General features: G+C 43.0%; 1 protein-coding gene across 4 annotated transcripts in view; it reads right to left on the reverse strand.

Annotated features, from left to right (window-relative positions):
- The window catches only part of SLC24A1 (solute carrier family 24 member 1), a 139,625-nt gene that overhangs the window by 100,472 nt on the left and 25,938 nt on the right, over positions 1–13,215 (reverse strand). Inside the window, exons 5-6 of one of the 4 annotated variants that reach the window (XM_063448771.1) lie at positions 1,121–1,141; positions 843–929 (exon numbers count right to left, since the gene is read on the reverse strand). The exons of 1 other annotated variant lie outside the window; for it this stretch is intronic. In XM_063448771.1, the coding sequence (XP_063304841.1) occupies positions 843–929; positions 1,121–1,141 (108 nt within the window). Of the gene's footprint in view, positions 1–842; positions 930–1,087; positions 1,142–13,215 lie in introns of all 4 variants that reach the window. 2 more of the 4 variants (XM_063448769.1, XM_063448772.1) reach the window with 2 other exon arrangements.

Genomic DNA, 13,215 nt, shown 5'->3' on the forward strand with positions numbered 1-13,215 from the left:
GCTTGGTAATAAAATGAGCAGAAGGAGACTGAGTAGACTCTTATGCAACTCTCTGGTAATTGTACGCTTTTCCCTTCCTTACTCAAGAGCTCAGACTGCTCCAAGAGTGTATCTACAAGGTAGACATGCGTGCTGCCACCAGGATCATATAAAGCGAGGAATTAATGTGAGCTAAAAGCCCAAGCTGTTCAGGGCAGTGATGTATTGTGCGTGCAGGGATATCATAGAACTGACCATTGCAGGATATGAATGCACAAACTGTGAATGAGAATCATGTGTAGAATTGAATTTAATAAAAAAATCTGTACACTGTAGAATGCCCATCCATAGGGTGAACCAAGACTATTTTCTTAAAATTTCTGAAATCCACAATATTCAACAAACCCTGTAACAGAGATAACTCTGCAAGTTTGTGTAATATTAACTATGAATAACCGACAGTGTATGAGATAATAGGGATGTATTATTTAAACAGTGAGTTGTAGTGTAATCACAACCAGGCCAAATCACAACCTGCCCAATTTAGGCCAAAACAGAAACTTGTTCAGACTGTGGTTTCATCCAAGTTACAAAATTCCGCAATCTGGTTGTCAGTTCAACATAACTGTTGAGTAAATAAACTGTTATTTTTATATTTTTTGCAACAGCAGGTGTTTATTTTATTTTTTTGTATAATATCTTTGTGGCTGGCAGGTGTGTGCAGTCGCAAGGTATTCCTACGTCGCCCATACAATGTCGCCCAGTACTACTCTGATCTAGAACGCTATACCCGGCCCCGTCCACTTTACAGAGAACCTGAGAGCTCATCTGAGATTAACAGAATCACAGTCTCCTTTTCTCACCTTTGGTTTTTACTCCTTTTTTGACTTCTGTTTCTACCTTAGCCTTGGCCATGTTGTTCATGATTTCAGCCTTGTCTTTAAATTTAGCTGCAAACAAGAAAATGAACTTACTGCACACATGTACAGTACACACATATATTTACACATGTACTGTACACACATACTGTACATACACAGATACACACATTCATTACATTGATAAGGTATTAGATATATAGATCTACTCCCAAGCATACTGTACATACAGCTCATAGATTCAGCAGAAACAAGTCGAAGACCTTGAGAAGAGGAGCCGGCAGCTTTGGAGGAAGAAGGCAGGTGTTAGGAATAGGTCGGTGTATGATTATTACTTTCTAGAACTGTTCAGATTAAATTAGGGACATTAAGGAAAAAGCATTCTGATTTATAATCTACACATGGAGGGCAACCTGTGGACCTTGTTTAAATGATGGATTACAACTGAGGTTCACAAGAGGTCAGGTTCAACAACTGCTTAAGAGCCACAGGTTGCCCAACATTAATTTACATCTTCCAATGGGTCCTAAATACTTTATACTAACCAGTCCAGTCTGTCTTCCTAAAGCATGGTGGAAAGCAGAACCTGTAGCTTTCAGAAGGGTGATACAGAACATACAAGCTACTCTGTCTATATTTTAATCCTGACCCTGAGTGAGAACATGATGCCATGTACTATTTAGGAAGTACCATACAAGTTTGGAAAGTAGTCACTTCAAGCTTTTAAATAAAACAGAAGATGGCGCTTGGTTTTTTTGGCGCTTGTGTGTTGTATGATGGCAGCCTTAGCTTCCCAAACCAGAGTCTCATCTTTCTGGTGGTAGGATGGATGTGACAGGGAGTTGGACACTTTGAGAAAGCCTTAAGTAGGCGAAACGCATTAGTGTTAGTATCTTTTATTGTATATTATACCGTTTTACAGTTTGTCTCCAAATAAAGATAGTCACTATTATGCTATTTGGAGCCTCCAGACCTATCTTTGAAGATTTTTATCAGAGGACTCACGCAGTAACATCCCTGGTGGGTATTATACCACCCACGCCTATTAGGATTGAGAAATACCTATATTTGCTCTCCGTTTGTGAATAAACCTCTTTTTATCCACCTTTTATTCCTTTTAAAACATAGAGAGAGCACTATATTTTGTTTTTACTTGATTGCTGGCCCACAATACCACTGTGAAAGATGCCGCCGAATACGTACAATTGTACCGTCCAGGTGTATAAATCTGGAGCTGATTTCAAGCTCCAGAAAAATGTAAGTGCATTTCGTTCTTTTATATTTTTAAAGTATTCTATACATACTACACTATATTACGCTTTCCGGTTTTACACACTATATTGCTTCGGACTTGAGAATAGCACCATAGGCGCTGCTTCCCTGGAACTCCCTGTTACTTCAAGCTTTTAACCCAAAAGTCTGAAGATTCCATTTAGAATTGTGCATGAGACAACAGAAACTGAATCTGTGATTACAATGCATGTAGGCCAGGAACAATTATGTTTTTAGTCTACATCTTCTTCTTCATATATGAATACACTAGTATTTCTTTAGCACATCATTCAATACAACATGTGGACAAGTTAACACATTAAATATAAAATATATCAATATAAGTCATTTAAAATCCAACTTATCAAAGAAAATCTTATATACAATCAGTTCCAAGAAAAGGTTCGAAATTTGTGCTGAAAGGAGCCCATAAAAAACAAACACATTTTCCCATAACTCAAACTGCAAATCATGTACATGTTAACAGAGCAGGGAATTTAATTAAAGTCATTTAAAATCCAACTTATCAAAGAAAATCTTATATACAATCAGTTCCAAAAAAAGGTTCGAAATTCGTGCTGAAAGGAGCCCATAAAAAACAAACACATTTTCCCATAACTCAAACTGCAAATCATGTACATGTTAACAGAGCAGGGAATTTAATTAAAGGGACACTATAGTCATCAAAACAATATTACCCTAATAATGCAGTTTTGGCTTATAGATTATCCCCCTGCAGTCTCACTGCTCAATTCTCTATTATATCGATGTTAAATCACTTTGTTTATGCAGCCCTAGTCATACCACCATGCTTGTGACTTACACAGCCTTCTTAAATACTTCCTGTAAAGTGAAATCTAATGTTTATGCTTCCTTTATTGCACAGTCTGTTTAATTTAGAATGTATTCCCCCCCTGCACTGTTAATGGCTTGCTAGACTTGTAGGAGACTCCTGTGCAGAATTATAGTTCAATGTACTTAGTAGGATATAAAACTTCTAAGCTAAGTTAACATCTTGTTGAAAAAGAAACCTTTTCTTTCATGCAGACTCTGTAAATCACAGCCAGGGAAGGTCTGCCTAGGGCTGCAAAACAGAAGCAAATGTGATTTAACTGCTAAATTGCAGAGCATTTTACAGTGCGACTTCAGAAGCATGATCTATACACAAAACAATAAGTGTGGTTTATTTCTTAATATGACAGTAAATTAAAATCTACAAATTAAGTCTGTAATAGCTTTCTTTGGTAGATACTCAACATGGAGTTACAGTTTCACACCAGTCAGATTTCCTCTTTAGCATAGTATCATTTAGGCTTCTTTGCACAGAGCATTTGTGGCATATTAACCTACTTTTCCTTTGTTGAATTTGTGTCCTGTAAAGAGGACTTTTCCAAAACCTTAGTTAATTAAAAAGAAAAACATCTCTTTCTGAAGGTGAAGCATGAGTCTCAGACACATATATGCTATGTGACATATATGTTATGAACATGTCAGTATAGTATAGGGAGTATCCAGAAGCCAAAAAGACAGGAATGTTGTAGTGTGAAGTAATACTTTTTTAAAATTAGATTAATAATCCATATTATAAAACAAGCTTTAGAGATTTAAGAATTTTCAAGAGCTTTCTCTCGAGTCAAAAGCAATATACAATAGACTTGGGCATTCGTTTTCGTACAGACTTATTTTCTTTATAATTGGCATTTTCGGCCATTAGTCAACAAGGCTGAACGCTTCATCAGAATGCATGAAATGCTCATTCTTTCGGTGCTCCTTTGCTCTTTCTTCTGATGGGAGTGAGCCAAAGTAATGAATGTGCACCGAATGAATGAGCCATTCGTTAATTTGGATTAGTCGTTCAGCCTTTTGAATTACAGACAGACAGTGTACTGTCTGTTATTGTATGTATTACAAACTGTCGAATGAGTCATCTGAATGCAGGAATGGCTCTAATGTTTGGTGCTCATTCGTTAGTTCTGTTCATTCTCATTCAGGTATAATGGGAGTGAGCCGAACGACTATTCGAGCACTGAACGTATGAGCCATTCGTGAATTCAGATGAAGCGTTTGGCTTTTTTTTAATACATTGCTTTAGCATAGAGACATGGGATGGGAGATTGAGCCGAATTAACAAATGGATTCTTCAAAACAAAAATAATGTCCAAATTTAATTCGAGTCAATGGCCGATACTCAGTTCTGACTATACAAATAATTTTTCGGATGAAACAAAAAAAAATGCCTGTGTCTAAGTCTAATATACAATACATAAACTCCAGGTGAGATGAGAAAATATAGTTTAGTGTAAATGTAAAAAAGTCTGGTGAGGGAGGGAATAAGAAATGAGAAGTGGCTTGTTTATATTGAGTTCTGATAACCTCGGGTTTTTGTTTTTTTCTTTCTCAATTCAAAGTTTATTCAGAGAGTACACAGGTTTCCATACAAGGACAACAAATAATTGCACCAGCATTAATCAAAAACACTTTACACCTGTGATATTTGCTGGGAGAACAAGAAAATCATTCTGCCCATAGCTAAAAGAATAACATAAGAGAGAAAGGTATCGGAAAATTGGAAACAAGTAAACTTGAAAAAAGTGAAAGGTTGATTAAAAAGGGCAGACTATGAATTAGGTGTCCAGTTCCTTCTAATGGCTGTACCAATGGTCTGAAACACTTGTCTCCACGTTGGCTGAATAGCCCACTACATGTGCAGATATGTTCTTTACATCCTACAGCACTAACATCAAAGTAGAGAACGGGCTGGATAGATGTCAGGATAGTATTAGAGTACAGCAGCAGAAAGTTATGAGGATGTGGAACTGAAGTCCTATTCCAACCTAAAAGGAATTTAGGGGCACGAGTAGTGACAAGTGTAACACGAGTAGATGTGAGGAAGTGCCAGCACTCCCAATAGTTTCAAATAATGGAGAAAAAAGTGTGAAAGTCTTTTTTTCCTACTTGCATAAATATATTGTTTAGTTATATAGATATCTGTCTTGTGTACGAGTAGAGTGACAGAGTAATTAAGTAAATAGGGGTATGACATTTGTCATATATATGGCTGAACTCTATGGGGTATTTCTACTCCCAAGAAAGAGAATATAATCTCTTCCATTTGAATTTATATTTTATGTTCGAAGATCCAACTTTAGTGGAGATAGAGACAAAGTGCTTGCCACTTCTCTTAATTAGCGTTATCGCACAAATTGACCCCAAATTTGTTAAGGAAGAAAAAAAAAGATTGGGTTAGGAAATGAGAGTGGCAGACAGTGATGATAAAAATTAATCAGCAAAATAATGTTAGGTCTCTGAATGTCAAGTGACGATCAAATGGCTATTGACACAGGTTCAACAGGGGGAAAAAAGCAGCAACACTAGAATAACCAAGTACCAAACATTTGAAACGACTGTGAGATAAAGCTATGTATAAAGCCTGGAATTAAATAAAGAGCCTCAGTGGAAAAGTGGAAAAGGTAGGCCACAGATATAATCAATATGCATAGATCCCAAATATATGCTGCCAATCATCATATTTTCTAAACAAGTGCTAAGAAGTTGGGCCAGAGGGCAAGTGTATCCCAAGTTCAACATATTGCTGTAAACTTTATTTGAATTCTTAGATTAAGCTTAATGCTTGCAGATAATTCAAATTACTATTGCAAAGTTAGGACAGTGTACAATATCTTATTCGGTTATATATAAGCAAGGTAGATCTAATGTTTTAATACTGCCTAATTACTGCATTTTATGTTACAACCTCTAAGCAATCACGCAACCTACCTAACACAAAGCACTGACACAAACCAGCTGCCATAAAGCACTTGCATACACCAGCCAACACAAAGCAAAGAAGCCAACCAGCTAACACAAACCAAAGGCATACACCAGCTAACATAAGATAATGGCTCGAACAGCTAACACAAAACAATTACGCAACCAGCAGACACACAGCACTTGCACGCACCAGTTAACTCAAAAAATTACTTAACGCTCTAAACGAAATAATAGGGCAACACAGTTCATAAAAGTATAAAGCACAAAGCAACGAACTGTGAACAAAAATGTTAAGCTAAACAGTCCTCTGCGCAGGCAACCAAATGTTTACACTGTTTTAAACCGATGCTTAAGCCCCTGTGTGGGCAACCACTTGCTTTTTTTTTTTTTTACAAATCAGTTTGATACATGCATCTATAATGTGAAAACAATAAAAATATTAAAAAAAAAAAAAATATATATATATATATAGATCCGTGTGCAGTATTAAAGGGACACTCTTGGCACCCAGACCACTTCTGCTCATTGGAGTGGTCTGGGTGCCAACTCCCACTACTCTTAACCATGCAAGTGTAATTATTGCTGTGTGAGGACCTCCAGCGTCGCTCAAAATCCCATAGGAAAGCATTGAAATGATTTTTCAATGCTTTCCTATGGGGAGACGTAATGCGCATGCGCGGCAATGCATTAGGTCCCCTCGGCCGGTGGGCGAGATCAGTCTCGCCCACCGGCCGACGCAATGAAGAGGAGGAGCGTCGCGGAGGCGGAGTCAGCGACGAGGGACATAGCCGCTGCCTCATGTAAGTCACTGAAGGGGTTTTCACCCCTTCAGTAACCGGGGATTGGGGGGTGGGAGGGAGAGGGACCCTCCAGTGCCAGGAAAAAAGATTGTTTTCCTGGCACTGGAGTTTCCCTTTAAATAAATGTTTATTTTTTAGTCGTCGTCCCCCCCCCCCCCCACAGTTTTCTGTAGATCATTATACTAGAATGAGATCTGGACTCTTGGAATCCCAAATGTTGTTATCGTGCTGAGAGTGCTCAGAGTTAATGAATAATAAACCTGCAGTGCATATTAAAGATTTAGCAATTTACATCACAATCCAGTTCTGTCCTGGATTGGGCACCCACCAGTGGCGTACATACCGGGGTCGCACTGCGACCCGGTATGTATGTCACTGGGCCAGCCTCTTCTCCTGGGGGGCCCAGGAGCCGGCCACCTCCGGGCCCCCCGAGGCTGGCCCTGCTGTCATCCGGCTGGCCGGTACTGCGGGCGCGCGAGGGAGCACTGTCTCCTGGGTGCTTCCTCTTCAGCTCCCTCGCGCACCGCACTGATACCGGAGCCGGAAGATGACGTCATCTTCCGGCTCCGGCATCAGTACGCGGCGCGCGAGGGAGCTGAAGAGGAAGCACTCAGGAGACAGTGCTCCCTCGCGGGCCCGCCAGCCTGCCTGCCCACCGGGTGACCGGCCCCCCAGGAGCCCAGCAGCACCACTGGACCCCAGGGAATCCCCTCAGCTCTCCCACAGGTAAGGAGGCTGGGGGGATTTAAAAAAAAAATGTGTTTGTGAGTGTTAGTGAGTGTGTGTTAGAGTGTGAGTGTATGTTAGTGTGTAAAGGGGTGTATATAAAAAATACCCCTTTCTGTCTCATTAGAGATATCTTTGCCAGAAGCTCAAGGAAGCAGGCTGAAGGGTCAGTGTTAGGACCCGCTTAGGGGGGTCTGCCTTGACGTTGGCAGGCGGCAGGCCCGGACTGGCCATCGGGCATACCGGGCAAATGCCCGGTGGGCCGCGGGGCCGAGGCCGGCAGGGGACATCACAGGATCTCCCCTGCCAGCCCCAGCAGGGCCAGCGCTATCCGAGCGCCGGCCCTGCTCTGAGCCTCCATGGACCGGTGGGGAGATCAAAGATCTCCCTCACCGGCCCAGAGACACTGACAGGCGGCTGCCGGCTGTGGGGTGTGAGGGAAGCAGCAGAGAGGACCGGCGGAGCTCAATCCAGCAGCTCCGCCGGGTCCTCTCGCGAGGTCTGAGCGTTGCCGCGGTTACCGCGGCAACGCTCAGATCTCGCGAGAGTGAACTCTAGCCGGCAGGTTAGAGTTCACTCTCACCACTGGACCACCAGGGAAGGAAGCTGCTCCTCGGCTCCTCGCAGGCAGAACGGCTCCCCCCTCCCATGCTAAAGGTAAGAAGGGAGGGGGGATTTTTATTTTTATTTTTTTTAATTATTAATAATATATTTAAATTAAAAAAAAAAACATTATTAATAATATATTTAAATTAAAATATTTAAATAAAAAAAATCACACCAACAGCCCCCTCACACACACACATCACCCCCAGAACACACAGCCCCCCCCAGACACACACAGCCCCCCCGACACACACAGCCCCCCCCAGACACACACAGCCCCCCCAGACACACACAGCACCCAAACACACACAGCACCCCCAGACACACACAGCACCCCCAGACACACACAGCACCCCCCCAGACACACACAGCCCCCCCAGACACACACAGCCCCCCCAGACACACACAGCACCCAAACACACACAGCACCCAAACACACACAGCACCCCCAAACACACACAGCACCCCCAAACACATACAGCACCCCCAAACACATACAGCACCCCCAAACACATACAGCACCCCCAGACACACACAGCCCCCCAGACACACACAGCCCCCCAGACACACACAGCACCCAAACACACACAGCCCCCCCAGACACACACAGCCCCCCCCAGACACACACAGCCCCCCCAGACACACACAGCCCCCCCAGACACACACAGCCCCCCCCCAGACACACACAGCACCCAAACACACACAGCACCCAAACACACACAGCACCCCCAAACACACACAGCACCCAAACACATACAGCACCCCCAGACACACACAGCCCCCCCAGACACACACAGCACCCAAACACATACAGCACCCCGAGACACACACAGCACCCCCAGACACACACAGCACCCCCAGACACACACAGCCCCCCCAGACACACACAGCACCCAAACACTCACAGCGCACGCAGACACACAGCGCACCCAGACACACAGCGCACCCAGACACACAGCGCACCCAGACACACAGCGCACCCAGACACACAGCGCCCTCAGACACTCAGCACACATCACCTTCAGACACACACAGCACCCTCACTCACAGACAGCACCCTCACTCATAGACAGCACCCTCACTCACAGACAGCACCCTCAGACAGACAGCACCCTCAGACAGACAGCACCCTCAGACAGACAGCACCCTCAGACAGACAGCACCCTCGCTCACACACATACACATATATAAAATAACCCTCAGTGAGTTAACAGACAAAGAAAATTAGAAACCTAGAATGTGACGGCAGATAAAAACACCCTCACACACAGCACCCCTCTTAAATACACACACACTGCGCCCCTCACACATACAATACGTCCAAATATATATATATATATATATATATATATACAAACACACACACTACAGCACCCCTCACACTGCACCACCACACACATTACGCTCCAGATACACGCTAGATCCCTTACCCTATATGCACTCTTAATCCTCTATATATATACACACACACACAATCTCCTATACACACTCTGGGTCCTTTACACACTAGATCTCCTACACACCCTCTCTACAACCCCTACACACACTACGTCACCTATACACACACACACACTACAGCCTGTATGCACACACTCGCTACATCCCCTATAACACTATGCCCCCTATACACACACACTATCTACAGCCCCTAGCCACACATATTACACCACAAACACAAATGAAATTGACCTATTTACACAATACCACACCACACTCAACACACACGCAATTTCACAAGCAGGCTCCAAACACATGCACCATGCACTTTCCTGGCCCAATTGTCCTCTGGTATCCCTTTTTCTAATGCCAGAGCTCTTCAGCGCGGCTCTGCGCATTGAACCAACTTGCTCACTTTGAGAGGGGGTGTGCTTGTCATTAGTGATGACAAAACACACCCTCTCTGGCCCCGCCCCCTTCTTAGGGGGCCGCTCTGATTGAAAAATGCCCGGGCCTAATTTTTTTCCCAGTCCGGCCCTGGCAGGCGGGCATCCCTCCAATGGCCATTGGAGCAACTAAATGACCTCCATTTGTCTAAATATACATAGGGATTAAGGAGAAAGCGCAAGTAACATTTTCTTTTCTTTGGTTTTTACTATATATTGGGGCTGATGTGTGTTGTAGTCCTTGCTGCTTAAGCGCAGGACTTCTCTTTTTGTATGTTAGTGTGTGTTTGTGAGTGTATGTTAGTGTTAGTGAGTGTGTGTTAGAGTGTGAGTGTGTGTTTGTGAGTGTGAGTGTATGTTAGTGTTAGTGAGTATGTGTTAGAGTGTGAGTGTGTGTTAGAGTGTGTTAGTGTTAGTGAGTGTGTGTTAGGGTGTGAGTGTGTGTTTGTGAGTGTGAGTGTATGTTAGTGTTAGTGAGTGTGTGTTAGAGTGTGAGTGTGAGTGTATGTTAGTGAGTGTGTGTTTGTGAGTGTATGTTAGTGTCAGTGAGTGTATGTTAGTGTGTGTTTGTGAGTGTGAGTGTATGTTAGTGTTAGCGAGTGTGTGTTTGTGAGTGTGAGTGTGAGTTAGTGTGTGTGAGTGTATGTTAGTGTGTGTTTGTGAGTGTGAGTGTATGTTAGTGTGTGTGAGTGTATGTTAGTGTGTGTGAGTGTATGTTAGTGTGTGTTTGTGAGTGTTAGTGTGTGAGTGTATGTTAGTGTCAGTGAGTGTATGTTAGTGTGTGTTTGTGAGTGTGAGTGTATGTTAGTGTTAGCGAGTGTGTGTTTGTGAGTGTGAGTGTGAGTTAGTGTGTGTGAGTGTATGTTAGTGTGTGTTTGTGAGTGTGAGTGTATGTTAGTGTGTGTGAGTGTATGTTAGTGTGTGTGAGTGTATGTTAGTGTGTGTTTGTGAGTGTTAGTGTGTGAGTGTATGTTAGTGTGTGAGTGTGTGTTAGAGTGTGAGTGTGTGTTAGTGAGTGTGCTAGTGTGTGTGAGTGTATGTTAGTGTGTGTGAGTGTGTGTTAGCGTGTGTGTGTTAGTCTTAGAGTGTGTGTGTGAGTGTATGTTAGTGTGTGTGTGTGTGTTAGAGTCTGTGTTAGTGTGTGTGTCTGTTACTGAGTATGTTTGTGTGCATCTGTTAGTGAGTGTGTATGTATGTCTGTCACTGAGTGTGTGTCTGTCAGTAAATGTGTGCGTCTGTTCATGAGAGTCTGTGTGTGTGTGTCTTAAGCACTTACCTTTCTCCAGCGCCGGACTCCCTTGGTGCTGGGAATCTCTCCACCTCTCAGCTCCGAATACGCATGCGTGGCAAGAGCCACGCGCGCATTCAAACCGCCCATAGGAAAGCATTATTCAATGCTTTCCTATGGACGTTCAGAGTCTTCTCACTGTGATTTTCACAGTGAGAATCGCAGAAAATCCTCTAGCGGCTGTCAATGAGACAGCCACTAGAGGCTGGATTAACCCTCAGTGAAACATAGCCGTTTCTCTGAAACGGCTATGTTTTCAGCTGCAGGGTTAAAACTAGAGACCTGGCACCCAGACCACTTCATTGAGCTGATGTGATCTGGGTGTCTGTAGTGGTCCTTAAAGTGTATGTGTTTATGCATGCACTGGCGTACATACCGCGGTCACACAGGTCGCAGCCCTGCGACCCGGTGCCCGCCGCCATGTGTTGCGGCCCCTGCCCGCGCAGCGTAAGCGCGCGCGCGGGGGGGCCCACGGATCAGTTTTCGCACCGGGGCCCCATGGGTTGTGTGTACGCCACTGGCACCCACTGTACTTATGTTCAACGACGGTAACGGGCAGACTTAAAAGAACGATTCAGGGAGCCAAGATGGAGGCACTCAGTTCCAGCATACAGCTAAATAAATACAGCATTGTGGATTTCTTCAATTTGTTTTATTTTTCAGACATAACAAGCACATATAATAAAAAAAATTTGGGGAAGTGACAGGTGTCCTTTAAACAGAGTCCAGCAGTCTAACTCTGTACTAATAATTGAGTTTGAAGCCAAGTTGCTTTTAGTGAATAGAAAGTTGGAGACAATTCAGAGAACATCCATCTTTATTGTGTAATTTTACAGTTTAACAAGTAGACCCTAATGTAATCACAAAGAGAAGTGGTTTATGTGTAACCTGAGATAATACCTCTAATCCTGGCTCACAGCAGCCACGATATTTTTCAATTTAAGTAAAACTTTTTTTTTTTGCCAGATTATGTAAACAGGATAAATTACACAAATTAGATTAAGACACTTGTTAAAATTACACTTATTTTACATTTTTAGGAATGTCATTTGATTTTAATGAGATGAGCAATCAGCTCATCCATACTGTGTTATACAATGAATGGACAGATTTTTTGATTGTTCATCTATATAAATGATGGTAATAGAAAAAGACAGAAGCTTGAAGCCACGTGGTTATGTGTCTCAGGATTAAAGAGATAAGGCTCAGTGCTACAGGCTGCTGTGCAGAGTTGACAAGATTCACATTAATCTGTGCTCTAATATACCTGACAGCAGGCACACAGTGAAATGTTTTGGGTAAGATGTGAAGGTCAGGAATACAGATAGCTGTCATAGATAACGATTCACTTATTACACTGCAACATCTTTATTACTTAATGGACCACTACCTGCATCTAAACAAAACAACACACCTGCAACACTGGTATGTCACATATGTAAGATACTTTCATACTAAACAGGCTTATTATTATTATTATTATTGCCATTTATATAGCGGCAACAAATTCCATAGTGCTTTACAATATTATAAGAGGGGGATTTAGCTATAAATTGGACAATTACAAGAAAACTTACAGGAACGATAAGTTGAAGGAGACCCTGTTCAAACAAACTTACAGTCTATAGGAGGTGGGGTGTAAAACACAACAGGACAGGGAATAGCAATCAAAATAGGTGGGAGTGAAGCAGAGCTGGAGGAGAGAGTAGAGTGCTGCCTTTCAGGAGTGAGCAAGAGACAGGTATGTGAGGTACAGGTTACTCTGGGAGGCCATAAGCTTTTCTAAAAAGATGGGTTTTAAGGCACTACTTAAACGATTGAAGACTAGGGGAGAGTCTGATGGCAGTAGGCAGGCTGTTCCATAGGAAGGGAGCCCCTTGCGAGAAGTCCTGCAAGCGTGAGTTGGCCGTACAGGGGCGAGCAGCAGACAGGAGAAGGTCACGGGCAGAGGGGAGAGACTGAGAAGGGGCATACCTATGAATATGTGAAGAGATATTAGAGGGGCAAGAATT

This window comes from Pelobates fuscus, chromosome 3 (genome assembly GCF_036172605.1).
Source record: "Pelobates fuscus isolate aPelFus1 chromosome 3, aPelFus1.pri, whole genome shotgun sequence".
NCBI classification, from domain to species: domain Eukaryota; kingdom Metazoa; phylum Chordata; class Amphibia; order Anura; family Pelobatidae; genus Pelobates; species Pelobates fuscus.